Source organism: Mandrillus leucophaeus, unplaced genomic scaffold (assembly GCF_000951045.1).
Source record: "Mandrillus leucophaeus isolate KB7577 unplaced genomic scaffold, Mleu.le_1.0 Scaffold296, whole genome shotgun sequence".
Lineage (NCBI taxonomy): Eukaryota > Metazoa > Chordata > Mammalia > Primates > Cercopithecidae > Mandrillus > Mandrillus leucophaeus.
In genome coordinates this window covers 1626425-1640292 of record NW_012103098.1, presented here as the reverse complement: position 1 = coordinate 1640292, position 13868 = coordinate 1626425, and the positions used below count along the sequence as shown (strand labels likewise).

Genomic DNA, 13868 nt, shown 5'->3' with positions numbered 1-13868 from the left:
CCGGCGGCCGGGCCGGCATCACCGCGGCGTCTCTCCGCTAGAGGAGGGGACAAGCCAGTTCTCCTTTGCAGCAAAAAATTACATGTATATATTATTAAGATAATATATACATCGGATTTTATTTTTTTAAAAAGTTTATTTTGCTCCATTTTTGAAAAAGAGAGAGCTTGGGCGGCGAGCGGTTTTTTTTTAAAAAAATCAATTATCCTTATTTTCTGTTATTTGTCCCCGTCCCTCCCCACCCCCTGCTGAAGCAAGAATAAGGGCAGGGACCGCGGCTCCTACCTATTGGTGATCCCCTTCCCCATTCCGCCCCCGCCCCAAAGCCCAGCACAGTGCCCTGCACACAGTAGTCGCTCAATAAATGTTCGTGGATGATGATGATGATGATGATGAAAAAAATGCAGCATCAACGGCAGCAGCAAGCGGACCACGCGAACGGTGAGCAGCCAGAGCCCGGGCACCCGCTGCCAAATCCGATCCTGTCATAGTCCTCCAGCCCCCTCCCCCTTCCCCGCGGCGCTGGGTGGGTTGAAGGGGTTGGAGAGGGTGCTGCCAGCTCGGTGTCGTCTACACAGAGAGGGGACATGCGTGACAGCCACTCCGCGCTCCCCTCCAGGCCCTGAATGTCAGAGTTAATTCTGCATTTGTGGGGTGGGGGCGGCCGTGGAGTGTGTGGAGCGCGGTGCAGCCGGAGGGGCAGCGAGTCGGGGTGATTCGGGTACAGTGTCCTCGGGCTCAACTTTCCTTCAACGCCCCCGAGCGCTGGCAGGGGGGCCGCAAGTCTTCAGCCGGAGCCCCCTTGCCAGCCTCTTCTCGCCTTCCACTCCTCCCCCGCCCCCTCGTTGACTAGGAAGAAGGTCCCTGGTGGCATCCGGAAAATTCTAGGATTGCCCGGTTTCGCCCTCCGTGCCGGTGGGTGAAGCACATCCCTCCCCTCGCGGGGGAGGCCCGGCCTCGGTGTCGGGGGAAGGGGCTCGGGTGGAGCGTGCGTTCCCGCTCCCGTCGCCGGCTGTGCACACGTCGGTAACCTAGCAATGCCCGGGGAGCCGCTGCCGCTGTGGGGCTCCCCTCCCCAGCTCTGGCCCGGGCACCACGTGCAGCTTCCACGCCGGCCGAGCTGGGTCGAGGGAGGATGGAGCAGCTCTTGGCCAGCCTTCCCCTTTGGAGACCGCCAGTGCCCCCCAACCCCGGTCGGCTGTAAGCCTTTCCGGGTGAGCGCTCCCCTGGGGAGAAGCTTGACAATCCCCGTTCCGATTGCCCGCTGCTCGCCCGCTTTGGCCCCTTCTCAGGCTTTCAGACCCATGCTTGCTTTGACTCTTTACTTAGCAATAATTGGCTTTACAAACGCCCATCCCTCTACCTTTCTGCCATCTCTCTCACTTTGACTTGTGCTTCAGTGAGGAGACTGTGGCGGAAGGCGGCAGGTGCCTGGGAGATCTGCCTGGGAGGTGGCCTGACCCAAAGCTGGCGGGGGCTTCGCATAGGGAGCCTCCTTGGGTTTCTGCCTTGTGTACACCTGGATGCCAACCTACACGGAGATAATTCCCTCTTAGGCCTGGAGGCCCCTGGCATAATCTAGTCAGTCTATCCTAGGTGTAGAGGTGCAGGCTGACTGCCTTGTCTGTCTCTCTGGATGCTGGCTTGGCTGATGCTGCTGCAATTTAAAATGCAAAAAAGCCCTAAAGATGTTTTCTGTTTTCGGAAGCCTGTGGAGGAAATGAGTCCCAAGCATCATGAATTTTCATTTGCAGGAAGTGTCAGTGCATAATCTAGATATTTGTTATGGGGTTTTTGGTATTGCCTGGGTGCCTATGGAAGATTTCTTTTCCGTACTGAAAAAAAAAATGCATTTGTGGCTGTGGAAAGATGTTGGAGTAACACTCTGAAAATGATTAAGACTATTGAATTATTGGTACTGCCTTTTTTTTTTCTTGGTGAATGTGGTAGTTACGTTAGAGAAAAGCTGTTGTATGTATCTGTTAACTCATTAGACATAGATGGGTTTTACAAATCAGAGATGTGGATTAAATGCGGGAATGACCTCAGATTTGTCAGAAGAAATGCACTAAAAGACCCTTTGTGAAGACATGATGTGAAGGAGAACTAACCCCATTGGGTGTGATGCAGCAGTGATCCTGTGTGATTGACACTGAGACCAGAGCTCGTGGACTTTTCTTGCCTCTCTAGCTGACTAAACCCCAGCTTGTGAAAAATAGGACAAGAGATTCAAAATGGAAATATAGGAATGAATAATTTCCCTGTTATTGATGGGAGACAACCTTTGATTTTTTTTTTTCTCCTACACATTGGATTCTCATTTAAAAAAAAATCTTTGTTTTTCTCCTTCTCCCCAGAGGCAAACTATGCAAGAGGCACCAGACTCCCTCTTTCTGGTGAAGGACCAACTTCTCAGCCGAATAGCTCCAAGCAAACTGTCCTGTCTTGGCAAGCTGCAATCGATGCTGCTAGACAGGCCAAGGCTGCCCAAACTATGAGCACCTCTGCACCCCCACCTGTAGGATCTCTCTCCCAAAGAAAACGTCAGCAATACGCCAAGAGCAAAAAACAGGGTAACTCGTCCAACAGCCGACCTGCCCGCGCCCTTTTCTGTTTATCACTCAATAACCCCATCCGAAGAGCCTGCATTAGTATAGTGGAATGGAAGTATCCTTTTTTTGGGGGAAGTCTTTCTCATTTTCTCTTTTACCATCTGTTTTTTAAAAGGATTTGCTTTCTGAAGTGACACAAAGCTGTAGCAGTCTGGAATGCGAGTAACAGAAGTTGTATATAAGGGGTTTCATTGTATATACCTTCCTGTCTCCTCGGGTTGCAGAGGGGTGGCTGTATGGGTATATTTAGCCCACTGTCTGGGTGTGTGTATAGTAGTAGCAGTGGGGGGAGGGAGTGACAGCCTGAAACTTCGCAGTGGTAGATAATTAAAATGTGAAACCAACTTTTGGTCATTGGACATTAGATGGTTAGTTTTAAATTCAGTGTTGTTTTTGGGCAATAGCATGCATTGAACCTATTGCAAACAAGGTATACAGATTAGAAAAAAAAACTGTATGAGACTCTACTTGAAGGGAATACATTTTTGACCTTTAGTAGAATCTTCTCATTCTGATGTTTGAAATTTGCTTCTGCAACTACAGTTAATGCTAAGGTTGCTTCTAGTCTGACATTTGGTGATTCTAATTATTCAGGTAGCTACAGATATGAGCACATGTTTCCTAGGGAGAGATTACTTTTGTTTTTTTTTTCTGATCAATGCTATAACTTCCTGGAATTTCCTTTTGACAAGTTCCAAAGAAACATTTGGAACATGAGCGTGAGGGAGCCAGTGAAGGGAGAGGTTCATGTGTGCCTCTTCCTCCTGAGCCCTTATGAGTTATAGAACAGCCCTCTCAGTGGAGGAATTTGCAGTTGCTGTCTTTATAAAAAATTCTGTCTATGTCCTTGGACTGGAGTTACATTTCTGGGTGTCTCCTTTGTATTTTTAAAATTGAACTCCAAATGCCCCAGAATGGCTGTCATGTCCCAGATCTTGGAAAATGATTGTGCTTCAGCCTGCTTAACCCCTTCCCTAAATCTGGAGGCCAACCTCCAGTTACTGCCACTCTTTAGAGAAGGTTGACTGAGGCCTTCTTTCTGAGCAAATGGCTTTTTAATTAGGCAGATGATTCATTGGTCTGGGTAAAATAAAGCATTTCCTTTCCCCAGAAGTGTGTTTGGAACTTACAGGGGCCTTAGAGCAGTTCCTAACTACAGGAAGAGGTGTCAATATAGGAATTCCCACCACCAGGCCTAGAAGGATGCAGGGGCCACGCCAAAAGGGGAGCATGTTGGCAGCCAGCTAGAAAGTGGAGCTGAAATCCCCTTATAATTTGAGGATCCAGCTCGGCAGCTATTTGCATGCCCTCTGTCTTTAGTTGGCTATTTTCTCTGCTAATGGACAGGAGTTAAAATGAGGTAACTGTCTAGAAAGATTCTGGAGAGAGTAGTCAAATGCTAGGATAGGATTTGAGGGGTTCTCGTGTGCTTTTTCATTTTGCAACAGATGTCCCTTCTCTAAAGTGAGTTATGGTGTCTCTCACATAACTGGGGTTGTGTGTGTGCATTTTCTCTTGAAGTTCTCTAGTCTGAGAACGAGGAGGGAGCTCAGTAAGCCAGCATGTGGGCCAGTGGCATTGCTAGAGTCATGACAATGGCTGTACCTTGCCAGGAATATCTCCTCCTCCTTGGATTGTCTTGACATGACTCTGAGGAAGCAGAGACCTCTTTGTGGGGTCACTACTTTTGTGTGGAGTAGGTGGGAGGCCTAATGCTGTTTCTCTTTGTGCACAGTAATGTGTACATAGCAATTTTTGCATACAGAGTGAATTCCTGGATCACACTGCTGTCTCCCTTTCCCAGTTGCCAGACACATGTGTACAGGAATTAGGGGATGTGGCTGCCAATTCAGGGAGAGTCTGTTTACAAATGGGACGGTTTGTAAAATAGATAGATCCTTAAGTGATATATGTTTTTTTTTTTTTTTTTTTTTTTTAAATCAACTTAACCTGTCTAGAGTGCCAATAATATAAATGTATGGTAAGAGGAAGAGGTAGTGTTTATGTTTTTTTTTTTTTTTTTTTTTTTTTTAAAACGATAGTTTCCTTCTAATTCAGGGAGCAGGCTATAGGAATCCTTTCCATCCAGGGCGGCTCTGTCAGGCCCCGTCCCAGTGGGAGAGCAAGGGTCGTTTGTTTTTACACACAGGCATGACAGAGTGTCCTGCCCCCTGGAGGAGTGAGGGATGTTCTCCTTATCAGAAGGAATTGTTGGGATCAGACCCATCTATTTCTCTATTGCTTTGTTCTACTTCACTTGTGAATATCTGATGGCGGTGAGATGGTATCCACTTGCACCTAGAGACTAAAACTGGACCAGCATAAAGAAAAAAATACAACTTATATTTAGTCTCCCTAAACAGTGTTAGTATTTCTCAGATGTGCTGGTTTATCATTTGGGTACTGGGAAATTGAAAAGGAAGAATACCTATTACTTAGGTATTGGGAAATTGAAAAGGAAGAATGGAAGAAAGAGGGAGGGAAGAGACTATTGTGTTTCTATAGAGAACAACATTGGGGCCCTTGACTTTAGATTTCAGTGGGGACCTGCGAAAAGGAAAAATGGAAAGGGAATTCTGAAGTCTTACGGTGGTCTGTCTGAAAGTTGGATCCCTGGGTGAAAAAGATTTTGTAATATTAGATGAGTTAAGAGAAACAATGTGAATTAAAGCTGACTGGCTTAAAAAAATGAACCCATCAAAATTAGTCAGGGAATAATGTTATTCATTGCCTTTTTTTGATGAGTTATGAAAGCTCTTCGAAGATGAAGGTTTTATGAAACTCAAGATCTCTCCAGAGGCCGGGCATGGTGGCTCACGCCTGTCATTCCAGCACTTTGGGAGGCAGAGGTGAGCAGATTGCTTGAGTCCAGGAGTAAGCAGATTGCTGGAGTCCAGGAGTTCGAGACCAGCCTGGGCAACATGACAAAACCACTGTCTCTACTGAAAAAAAAAAAAAAAAAATCCAGCATGGTGGCACATGCCTGTAGTTTCAGCTACTTGGGAGGCTGAGGTGGGAGGATGGCTTGAGCCTGGGAGGCAGAGGTTTCAGCAAGCTGAGATTGTGCCGGTGCACTCCAGCCTTGGTGACAGTGAGACCCCATCTCAAAAAAAAAAAAAAAAAAAAAAAGATATTTGTAGAGAGGTAAAGAGCATTTGTTTCCTGTGGCATTTTTGGGTTTCCCAGAAGTATGTCAGGATGAATGGAGAATAGTCTGTTTGTATCCTCCAGTTTTAAGTACCTTGAAGTACTTAGTTAAACCATGGCCTTGCTTCTTGTGGGTGAGTGTATAGGCGAAGCACTGTGGTAAAATCACACCCAGGCATTGTAGGTGAGGCTGGTGCTCACGAAACCTTGCATTTGGAAAGGCTGAAAACCCAAAGAAGAAAAACAGTCATTTTGGCAGACGTCAAATTTTGTATTGCCAGTTTTGACAGTGTCTCTTAATAACACCAGAATGTTTAGGCAAGTATCTCTTGAAGGCTGATCTCAAAGTGATTCTTCCAGACAGACCACCGAGATTGAGAAATGTTAAAGCCTACTTTGAATGTGTCTGGGGCTGATTTCTTACGGCTTTTTAATTTAATTTGTTTACAAATTGAGCACAGTAACAGCATATGATAAACTAAGCTCCAGTCCAGCTCTAATCTGAAACAGTTATAGCCATCGATTCCTCTAGCAGAGAAAGCAGAGGCGGGAGCTGAAGCCTGGCTCGCTGCTGATCACATCTGAGGTATTGGAATATGCCATGAGAAAGTCACAGGTAGAATGGAGAAGGTCCTGGTGGCTTGGCCTGGCCCAATCCAGACAGGCGATTTAGGCCAACCCTGCCAAAAATAAATAGCCCCTGAGAAAATGGCTGTAACACATGGAGGCTAGGATCTGCAGAAGACATTTATCCCATGATTTCTCTGTGTCTGCCACAGCCGGGAACTTAGTAAGGCTCTTGTTGCTTTTAAACCTGTAAGAAGCAGAAACCTGGTTCACACAGTGCCCTAAATGGATGTACTTTTAGGTTTTAGCATACAGTGTGCAGGAGAAGAATGAGTGTAACATGATCCTTGCAACAGAAGAAAAGGACACGGAGAGGTCATTTGATAGGAGGCTCCACTGTGAGATGACCACCAATGATTACTTCTGCCGAAAACCTAGCAGTCACAGCAGTCAGCCGAAATAGGATTTGTGTATGTCATTTTCATTTTAAAGGTGCTTCGAAAGTGATGTGATTGGGAGTGTGATGAGGGACATGGTTTATATTTCCATAACACATATATACCTTAACACATTTTTTCAGACCATTTGACATATTTATATTATTGGCTATTTTTGCCAATTGTGTGGCCTTAGCTATTTACATCCCATTCCCTGAAGATGATTCTAATTCAACAAATCATAACTTGGTAAGTGTCCTTAGAGTTCCTGCTGGTCCTGGTGTATGGCTATCATTTGGTTCTCTACTTAAACTAGCAGCTGGCCTTCTGGGTAGTTGAAGTTTACAGCCATGCATGTCGTGTTTCTTGGAGCTTTGCAACAGTGGTTTTTTGTTTGTTTGTTTGTTTGTTTTAAACTGTGTTCTCAAATTTATACTGAATGAAAGTATTTAAAGTCATGAATCTTTCATAGATATGGAATTTTATGGAAGAGATTTGTAGCAGATTTTAAAATAACTGTTCTCTCCACATAAGTTTTTGCTACCATTCTTTTCCTGATAATGTTAGCTTTTTTCTTTTTCTTTTTCTTCTTTTTTTTAAATCTAGTGTTCTTGGGAATGGTGGGTACTTTGGTCAGTTGTTCTGGTAAGTAGAGAATTATCGTAGACTTTGTACATGAACTGTTTTTAGAGAAGTGGAATATAACAAAACTAATACATCTACATAGAGCATAATTTGGAGAACAATACATGATATTATTGAATACATGATATAATATTAAAGTTTCTACTCCACATCCTATGAAATGCCCCAAGAGAAAATGATTGTATGGTTAAATAAATCAGGATGCTTCCATATACTTTGCTGCCTTCTTAAAGATTTGTAGTGCACGTTAGCTTAGTAAAAGCTTTGGGAAGTTCTGCAGTTAAAAAACAGGTTTCCTTTTGTTTAACTCAGCTAGTCCCTAAAAGTAATCAGTCGTGAATTCTTTAAACATTTTTTTTTTTTTTTTTTGCAAAAGAGTTTAACATCATGGAACCAGTGATCCATGGAACTTCCTTTGGGAAAGGTTGATAATAGTTTTTAAAAAAGCACTAACGAGTACTAGACTGGGACTAAGATCTTGTCCCACTTACCTGTCAACTAGCTGTATTTGGGATCATTTCTCATACCTTTTCTGCATTGCCGTGCAGCCACCTGGCAATTAGGAGGATTGGGTAAGAAGATTGCTACGATCGTTTTTACCTCTGACATTCTGCAATCTTTCTTTGATGATTCAGAAGCCATTTCAGGATTTTTCTGGTGCTGCAGCATCCTTCTTGCAAGGATTGATTCTTTGCAATCAGAAGCCGTGCAGAATGGGAGATGAAGGGGAGCCCATGTCGGATAACAGGAAACTCAATTGTTTTTCTTCTCTTCTCTTAGCTGGTTCCGTTTGTTTTTGACTTCTCATGTTGAAGCTCTATTTTAGCAGGGCTGGATGTTCCTAACTGAGCGAGTGTTGTAAAGGCAAACACGCTAGGCTCTCCCTTGTGTGGGAGAGCTCTGCTGGCTTCTGGAGATAGTGAAATTATGCTCTTGTGAATAAGCCTTAACGATTTATGTACAGGATTTCATGTTACATTTAAAATGTTGTGGCACATTTCAGATGTAATGTGATGTCTATTTGTATGTGGGCCTTAGTAGTTTGATATCTAGAGAATTTTCTAAAAATTTTGGGAATTGATGCTGCAAATACAATTATAAATGGGAGTTGGATAACCACATAAACACTGGTAGTATATATTTGGACAATGCCAGAGATCGTCTGCGTAACTCTGGACATTTTACGTAGCTTTTGATTTGTTTGTAGACATGTGACTTTAGATGGTTGTTTTAAAGGAAAAGCAGAAGTGGTGGAAAGCCTCCCATCAATGGAGATAGATCATCGTAGTCTAGGCCACAGATGGTGTTAGCCTTGTTACCAAATTTAACGACATGGATGGTGACCCAGATTGTTGCTTTTTGTAGCTCAAGAGAACATGATTAAACAAACTTAGAAAATAAATACCTTTCAGAAAGGCAGATTAATTCAGATCAATGGAATAATTAATGTAGCTGCATGTGTAAGCCAATTAATATTCTGAATTTTTCCCAGGGAAATTCAGGGCACTGATATAAGCGCTGTGAGACCATTTGGATTTCTCAGCTAAGAAGTGAGGAAATAAAACACAGGAAATGGATTAATCTCTTCGTTTTGCACCCCCTCTCCAGTGGATCCTTTCTTGACAATTCTTGAGCATTGGACTTTTTTTTTTTTTTTTAGAGGGATTTGGCAGTGTGTTAATTTGGCGGGCCTTTCTAAAAGCCAACATGTATTTCTTTGACCTCTTCACATAATATTCTGAAACTCACGGCATTCAACTTTGTGTCTTGCTTTCACTTGGATGGTCACATGGCCAGATGAGTTTATACTCTGCTTGACTCTTTAAATACTTCCTTTCCCACTGTGGGAAGGAAGATCTTTGTGGATTTCCTTCTGACTCTAAGCAAGGTCCCATGCCATGTTGGTCCTCCCATGAGGGAGCTGGGTTTTTTTTTTTCTTTTTTTTAATACATTTGACCCAATTTGTACCAGAGTGATTGCTCTATTTTTGGGATTGGTTTAGAGGCGGCTGAACGAAGCTTATTTTTCATCTGTAGTAAATACCTTTCATTTAATGTGAATGGTAAAATCAAAGGGCAGACGCTGAAATGAGTTGCAAGGCTGCATGTATCTGGAAGCTACTGGTCTTCTTTGCCTGATAGCTCCATGGGAAAGGTGCATGTTGAGTGTTAGAGTGAGATTCAGGGCCAGCTTTATGTGTGGGGTTTCTGCCTGTTACCGGTTACCGAGTAAAATTATGACTTTTGTTGGGTAAGAAATGTGGCCATCCCCATTGATCCAGTGCGTCTTTGTTCTGGATAGTATGTAACTTAGCTAGTTTTGGGATTTGGAGACTACCTTGGGGGGCAGAAGTTTTCCCAGGGATAGTTTTTGATCTTTATTATTATTATTTTTTTAAGTATAAACACTCAAGTTTCTATGCAGCTTTCGTTTATGGACTTGCAGGGACTAGTGGAGGCTGGAGTCATGGAAACGGTGCAACTCAGTTCCCACAGTAATATCCCTCCTAGTTCAGTCAGTAGCAGTATTTTCTCAGTTCCATTTACTGAAAGCAAATACCATTGATTTTATTTTATTTTTTTAGCACAGAGGAGGGGAATGCCTCTGTATCAACTGTCAGAGTGGGGATGATTACAATATCATACTTCGCTGTGAAGAAAAATGCTTGATTTCATGTCATTCAATTTCTTATAAGCAAACTGACATGGCTGAACAGTTTCGAGTCTGTGTAATCTGCTCCTGGTACTCTTCCTCCCGATGTCACCTCTTACTTCTCTGGAACGTGGAACTGCTTGAAATTAAAAATGTCCTGAATGGGGATCTTCATCTGCCAAGTCAGACCTTCCTTGGTCTCTACTGATGGCTGCCCTTACCTCTAAACCATCTCTAAACCAGCACTAAGTGCCTGGAGGCCAAGGCCCATGGCCCATGCCTCTCTATCCCCTTATCTAGCAAAGTGCCTGACGTACCAGGTGCTTTTTATTTATTTATTTTTATTTATTTATTTATTTTTTTGAGGCTCTGTCACCCAGACTGGAGTGCAGTGGCACAATCTCGGCTCACTGCAAGCTCTGCCTCTGGGGTTCATGCCTTTCTTCTGCCTCATCCTCCTGAGTAGCTGGGACTACAGGTGCGCTCCACCACGCCGGCTAATTTTTAGTAGAGACGGGGTTTCACCATATTAGTGAAGATGGTCTCGATCTCCTGACCTCGTGATCTGCCCGCCTTGGCCTCCCAAAGTGCTGGGATGACAGGTGTGAGCCATGGCGCCTGGCCACCAGGTGCTTTTTAAACTGAACCAAAAGTTTCACTGTCTGTGACCCTTTTCCTGCTCGTCTTCTCGTCTCATTGAGGTTGGGTTTTGAGCCTGTTGACATTTTGCCTATAAAGGCCTGCAAATTCCACTGTCAAGTGACTTTTGCTAGAGAAGTGATCCTGAGGCCTCAGTGGCTACCCATTGCCCAAGGGGGAAAGTCCAGCGTGTGGCCAGGTCCAGCTTGGTCTAGTTCAGCTTTGTTGGGTTTTGTCTCCACTCCTCTCCTTTACAGCCCCATCCATTTGTCCACAAACGTTCCTAAACATTCTTCCTTCCCCTACTTGTCCACCCCCTGGCTTCTCCATTTGAAACATCTCTTCTTTCATACTGCCCTTTCTTTTATTTTTTTGAGACAGGGGTTGCCCAGGCTGGAGTGCAGTGGTGCGATCTTGGCTCACTGGGGTGCAGTGGCACGATCTTGGCTCACTGCAGCCTCTTTCTCTGGGACTCAAACAATCCTCCTATCTCAACCTCCTGAGTAGCTGGGACTGTGGGCAAATGCCACCACACCTGACTAATTTTTGTATTTTTTGTAGAGACTGGGTTTCACCATGTTGCCCAGGCTGATCTCAAACTCCTGGACTCCAGTGATTTACCCACCTTGGCCTCCCAAAGTGCTAGGATTACAGGTGTGAGCCACCGCGCCCAGCCTCTACCACCCGTTCTTTACAGTCACTCTCCTTACAGCTGCTCAAAAATAATCTCAGATTACGTTTCTTCCATGAGGCCTTTCCTGAAACTGATCCAAAGAATCTGAACCTTTTTTGTGTCATTTTGCACATAAAATACCCTATATTTTTTGTTATTTATATGCACATCTTTATCCTCTTGAGCATCTTCAGAATACAGTTAATAGTGAAGCTTTCTGAATCCCCAACCATGTCTGATGCAGTGGTAGGGGTATACAGTAGATGTTCAGTAAATAAGTATTGCTGATGTGCACCAAATGAATGGCTCTCCCAGGAGAAGCACCTCCATCATGCCTTCCTCTGAGCCATGTTTCACATTTTCTTGGGTGACAGATCCCTCTGTGGATTTCTTGCAGGTCCCTCGCTGGGAATGAGTGGGAAGGTAAGGTGTACATGTTATTCCTGAAAGCTTAGGGTCTGTGGCCCTTCTTGTGCACCTCTGGTTGAAAGAACCCACAGTGCCGGCTTTCACAGCAGAGCAGTCTAGGAGATTTTGTGCTCTAGTTCCAGGGCTCAGAGTAGCAAGAGTGGTGGGACCTGTCTGAGAAGCAGTGCTGGGCTGTGGATGCTTGCCTGTGGGACCAGATGCCTTACAGTGGCCAGGAATGCTGTGGGACAATCTACTTTGATTGCTTTCTTTCCTCCATGGCTGAGATCTGAGTGTAGTGTTAACTGGTCTTAAAAATCAAGTCTGTTGTATCTGCATGGTCACGTAGTTCAGCATCTCATGGCTTTTGCACTTAGTGGTGTGAACCATAATATCTGAAACACAATTTCATAACCTGGCTCCTTGGGCTTAGCCTATACGGTGGAGGTTAGGTCTGTATAACATCAAGACTGCGTCTTTGCTTGGTTGTCATCCTGTTGGAATTGAACTTTCTTATTTCTGTAGGCCTAGGTTCTGTCTGTTCTTTTCAGACAGCTCATAGGCTGCTTCTTCCCTTCAGCCTTCTCTGATCCTTGTCCACTCCCTGCCTGCCTACGTCTGAGTACTTGCTTTCCCTCTGGACACCCCTGTGCCCAGTCCAACTCTCCTGTACAGACACCAGCCCCATTTCCCCAGTTTATAATTGTTATGGGAAGTGGCATGGAGTGTGATGGTCTGCTCATGGGCTGTGGGGTCTGACAGCCTGACTTTTTGGCTGATTAGCTGAGTGACTTTGAATGAAACTGGAATATGAGTTCCTAGAGGCTGAGACTGCAGTCTGATTTGGGTGTACAGTCTTGTGAACTTAATCCTGTGCCTGGCACACAGGAAGCACATCAGGAAATGCACGTCAAATGAGTGAATAAATAAATGAATGACCATACAAGGGCTCCATGGTATATTCTTGTAGATCATTAGTTAATTATCAACAATTGGCTAATGATTAATGTTTGCCTGAGAAGCTGACTTTTTGTCCATTAGTAATGACATCCCAGGAAACACCTGGCAGAGTTCGTCTTTAATTTTAGGATTATATCTTTCTTTCTTGGCAAATTTAACTCTTTATTAAAGAAAGAAGAAAGACAAGTTCTTGATACTCTTTAAATCTGTAAGTTATAAACCTGGCTTCTGTGTTCGATGTTGTACATTAGCCACATTGCAGATGATTCTATTTGGATGGTTGTGTGACTATCACCTTTCACATAAAAATTGATTGAGCCAGTCATAGTGGTGTGTGCCTGTAGTCCCAGCTATGTGGGAGGCTGAGGCAGGAGTCTTGGTTATGCCCAGGAGTTTGAGACTGTAGGGGACTATGACTGAGCCACCGCACTCTAGCCTGGGTGACAGAGCAAGACTCCATCTCAAAAAAAAAAAACAAAAACAAAAAGAAAACAATAATAATGGTAGAAGGAGAGGCAGCCTCAAAATGACCAGAGTAGTTGGACTTGTGTAGTAAAACTTTGCCCAAAGCTGATTTCCTAATGATACAATGTGAAAGTCTATGTGCTATACAAATAATTATATCTCTTTTGTTAAGCCTTATATCATTTTGACAAAGGCATTACTTGATTGAGTATTTACGGCTTTTCCAAAATAAAATACAACTCTTAATTGAGATTTGTGACTGGGTATGGTAGCTCACACCTGTAATCCCAGCACTTTGGGAGGCTTAGCAGGGAGGATTGCTGGAGGCCAGGAGTTCAAGACCAGACTGGGCAACATAGTGAGATTCCGTGTCTCCCCCCTACACACAAAAAAATTAGCTGGGTGTGGTGGCATGCGTATGTGGTCCCAGCTACTCAGGAAGCTGAGGTGGGGGGATTGCTTGTGCCTGGGAGGTCAAGATTGCAGTAAGCTGTGATTGTGTTACTGTACTCTAGCCTGGGTGACAGAGTGAGACTCTGTCTCAAAAATAAAGAAAAAAAGAAGAATTTAGGTTTTTTACTGTTAAAATTCCGTAAGAATAATTCCAGTAGCGGTCCTTGCTCATTTGGTTTGTTTTTTACAATGTGAATATCATTGTTTTA

The 13868-nt window shown here is 44.0% G+C and overlaps 1 protein-coding gene across 4 annotated transcripts in view; it reads left to right on the top strand.

Annotated features, from left to right (window-relative positions):
* The window catches only part of CACNA1D (calcium channel, voltage-dependent, L type, alpha 1D subunit), a 326299-nt gene continuing 312431 nt past the window's right edge, over positions 1-13868 (top strand). For 2 of the 4 annotated variants that reach the window (XM_011986179.1, XM_011986182.1), the window contains exons 1-3: positions 257-441; positions 2358-2667; positions 6907-7012. In XM_011986179.1, the coding sequence (XP_011841569.1) occupies positions 375-441; positions 2358-2667; positions 6907-7012 (483 nt within the window). In that variant the 5' untranslated portion in view covers positions 257-374. Of the gene's footprint in view, positions 442-2357; positions 2668-6906; positions 7013-13868 lie in introns of all 4 variants that reach the window. The other 2 variants (XM_011986180.1, XM_011986181.1) reach the window with 2 other exon arrangements.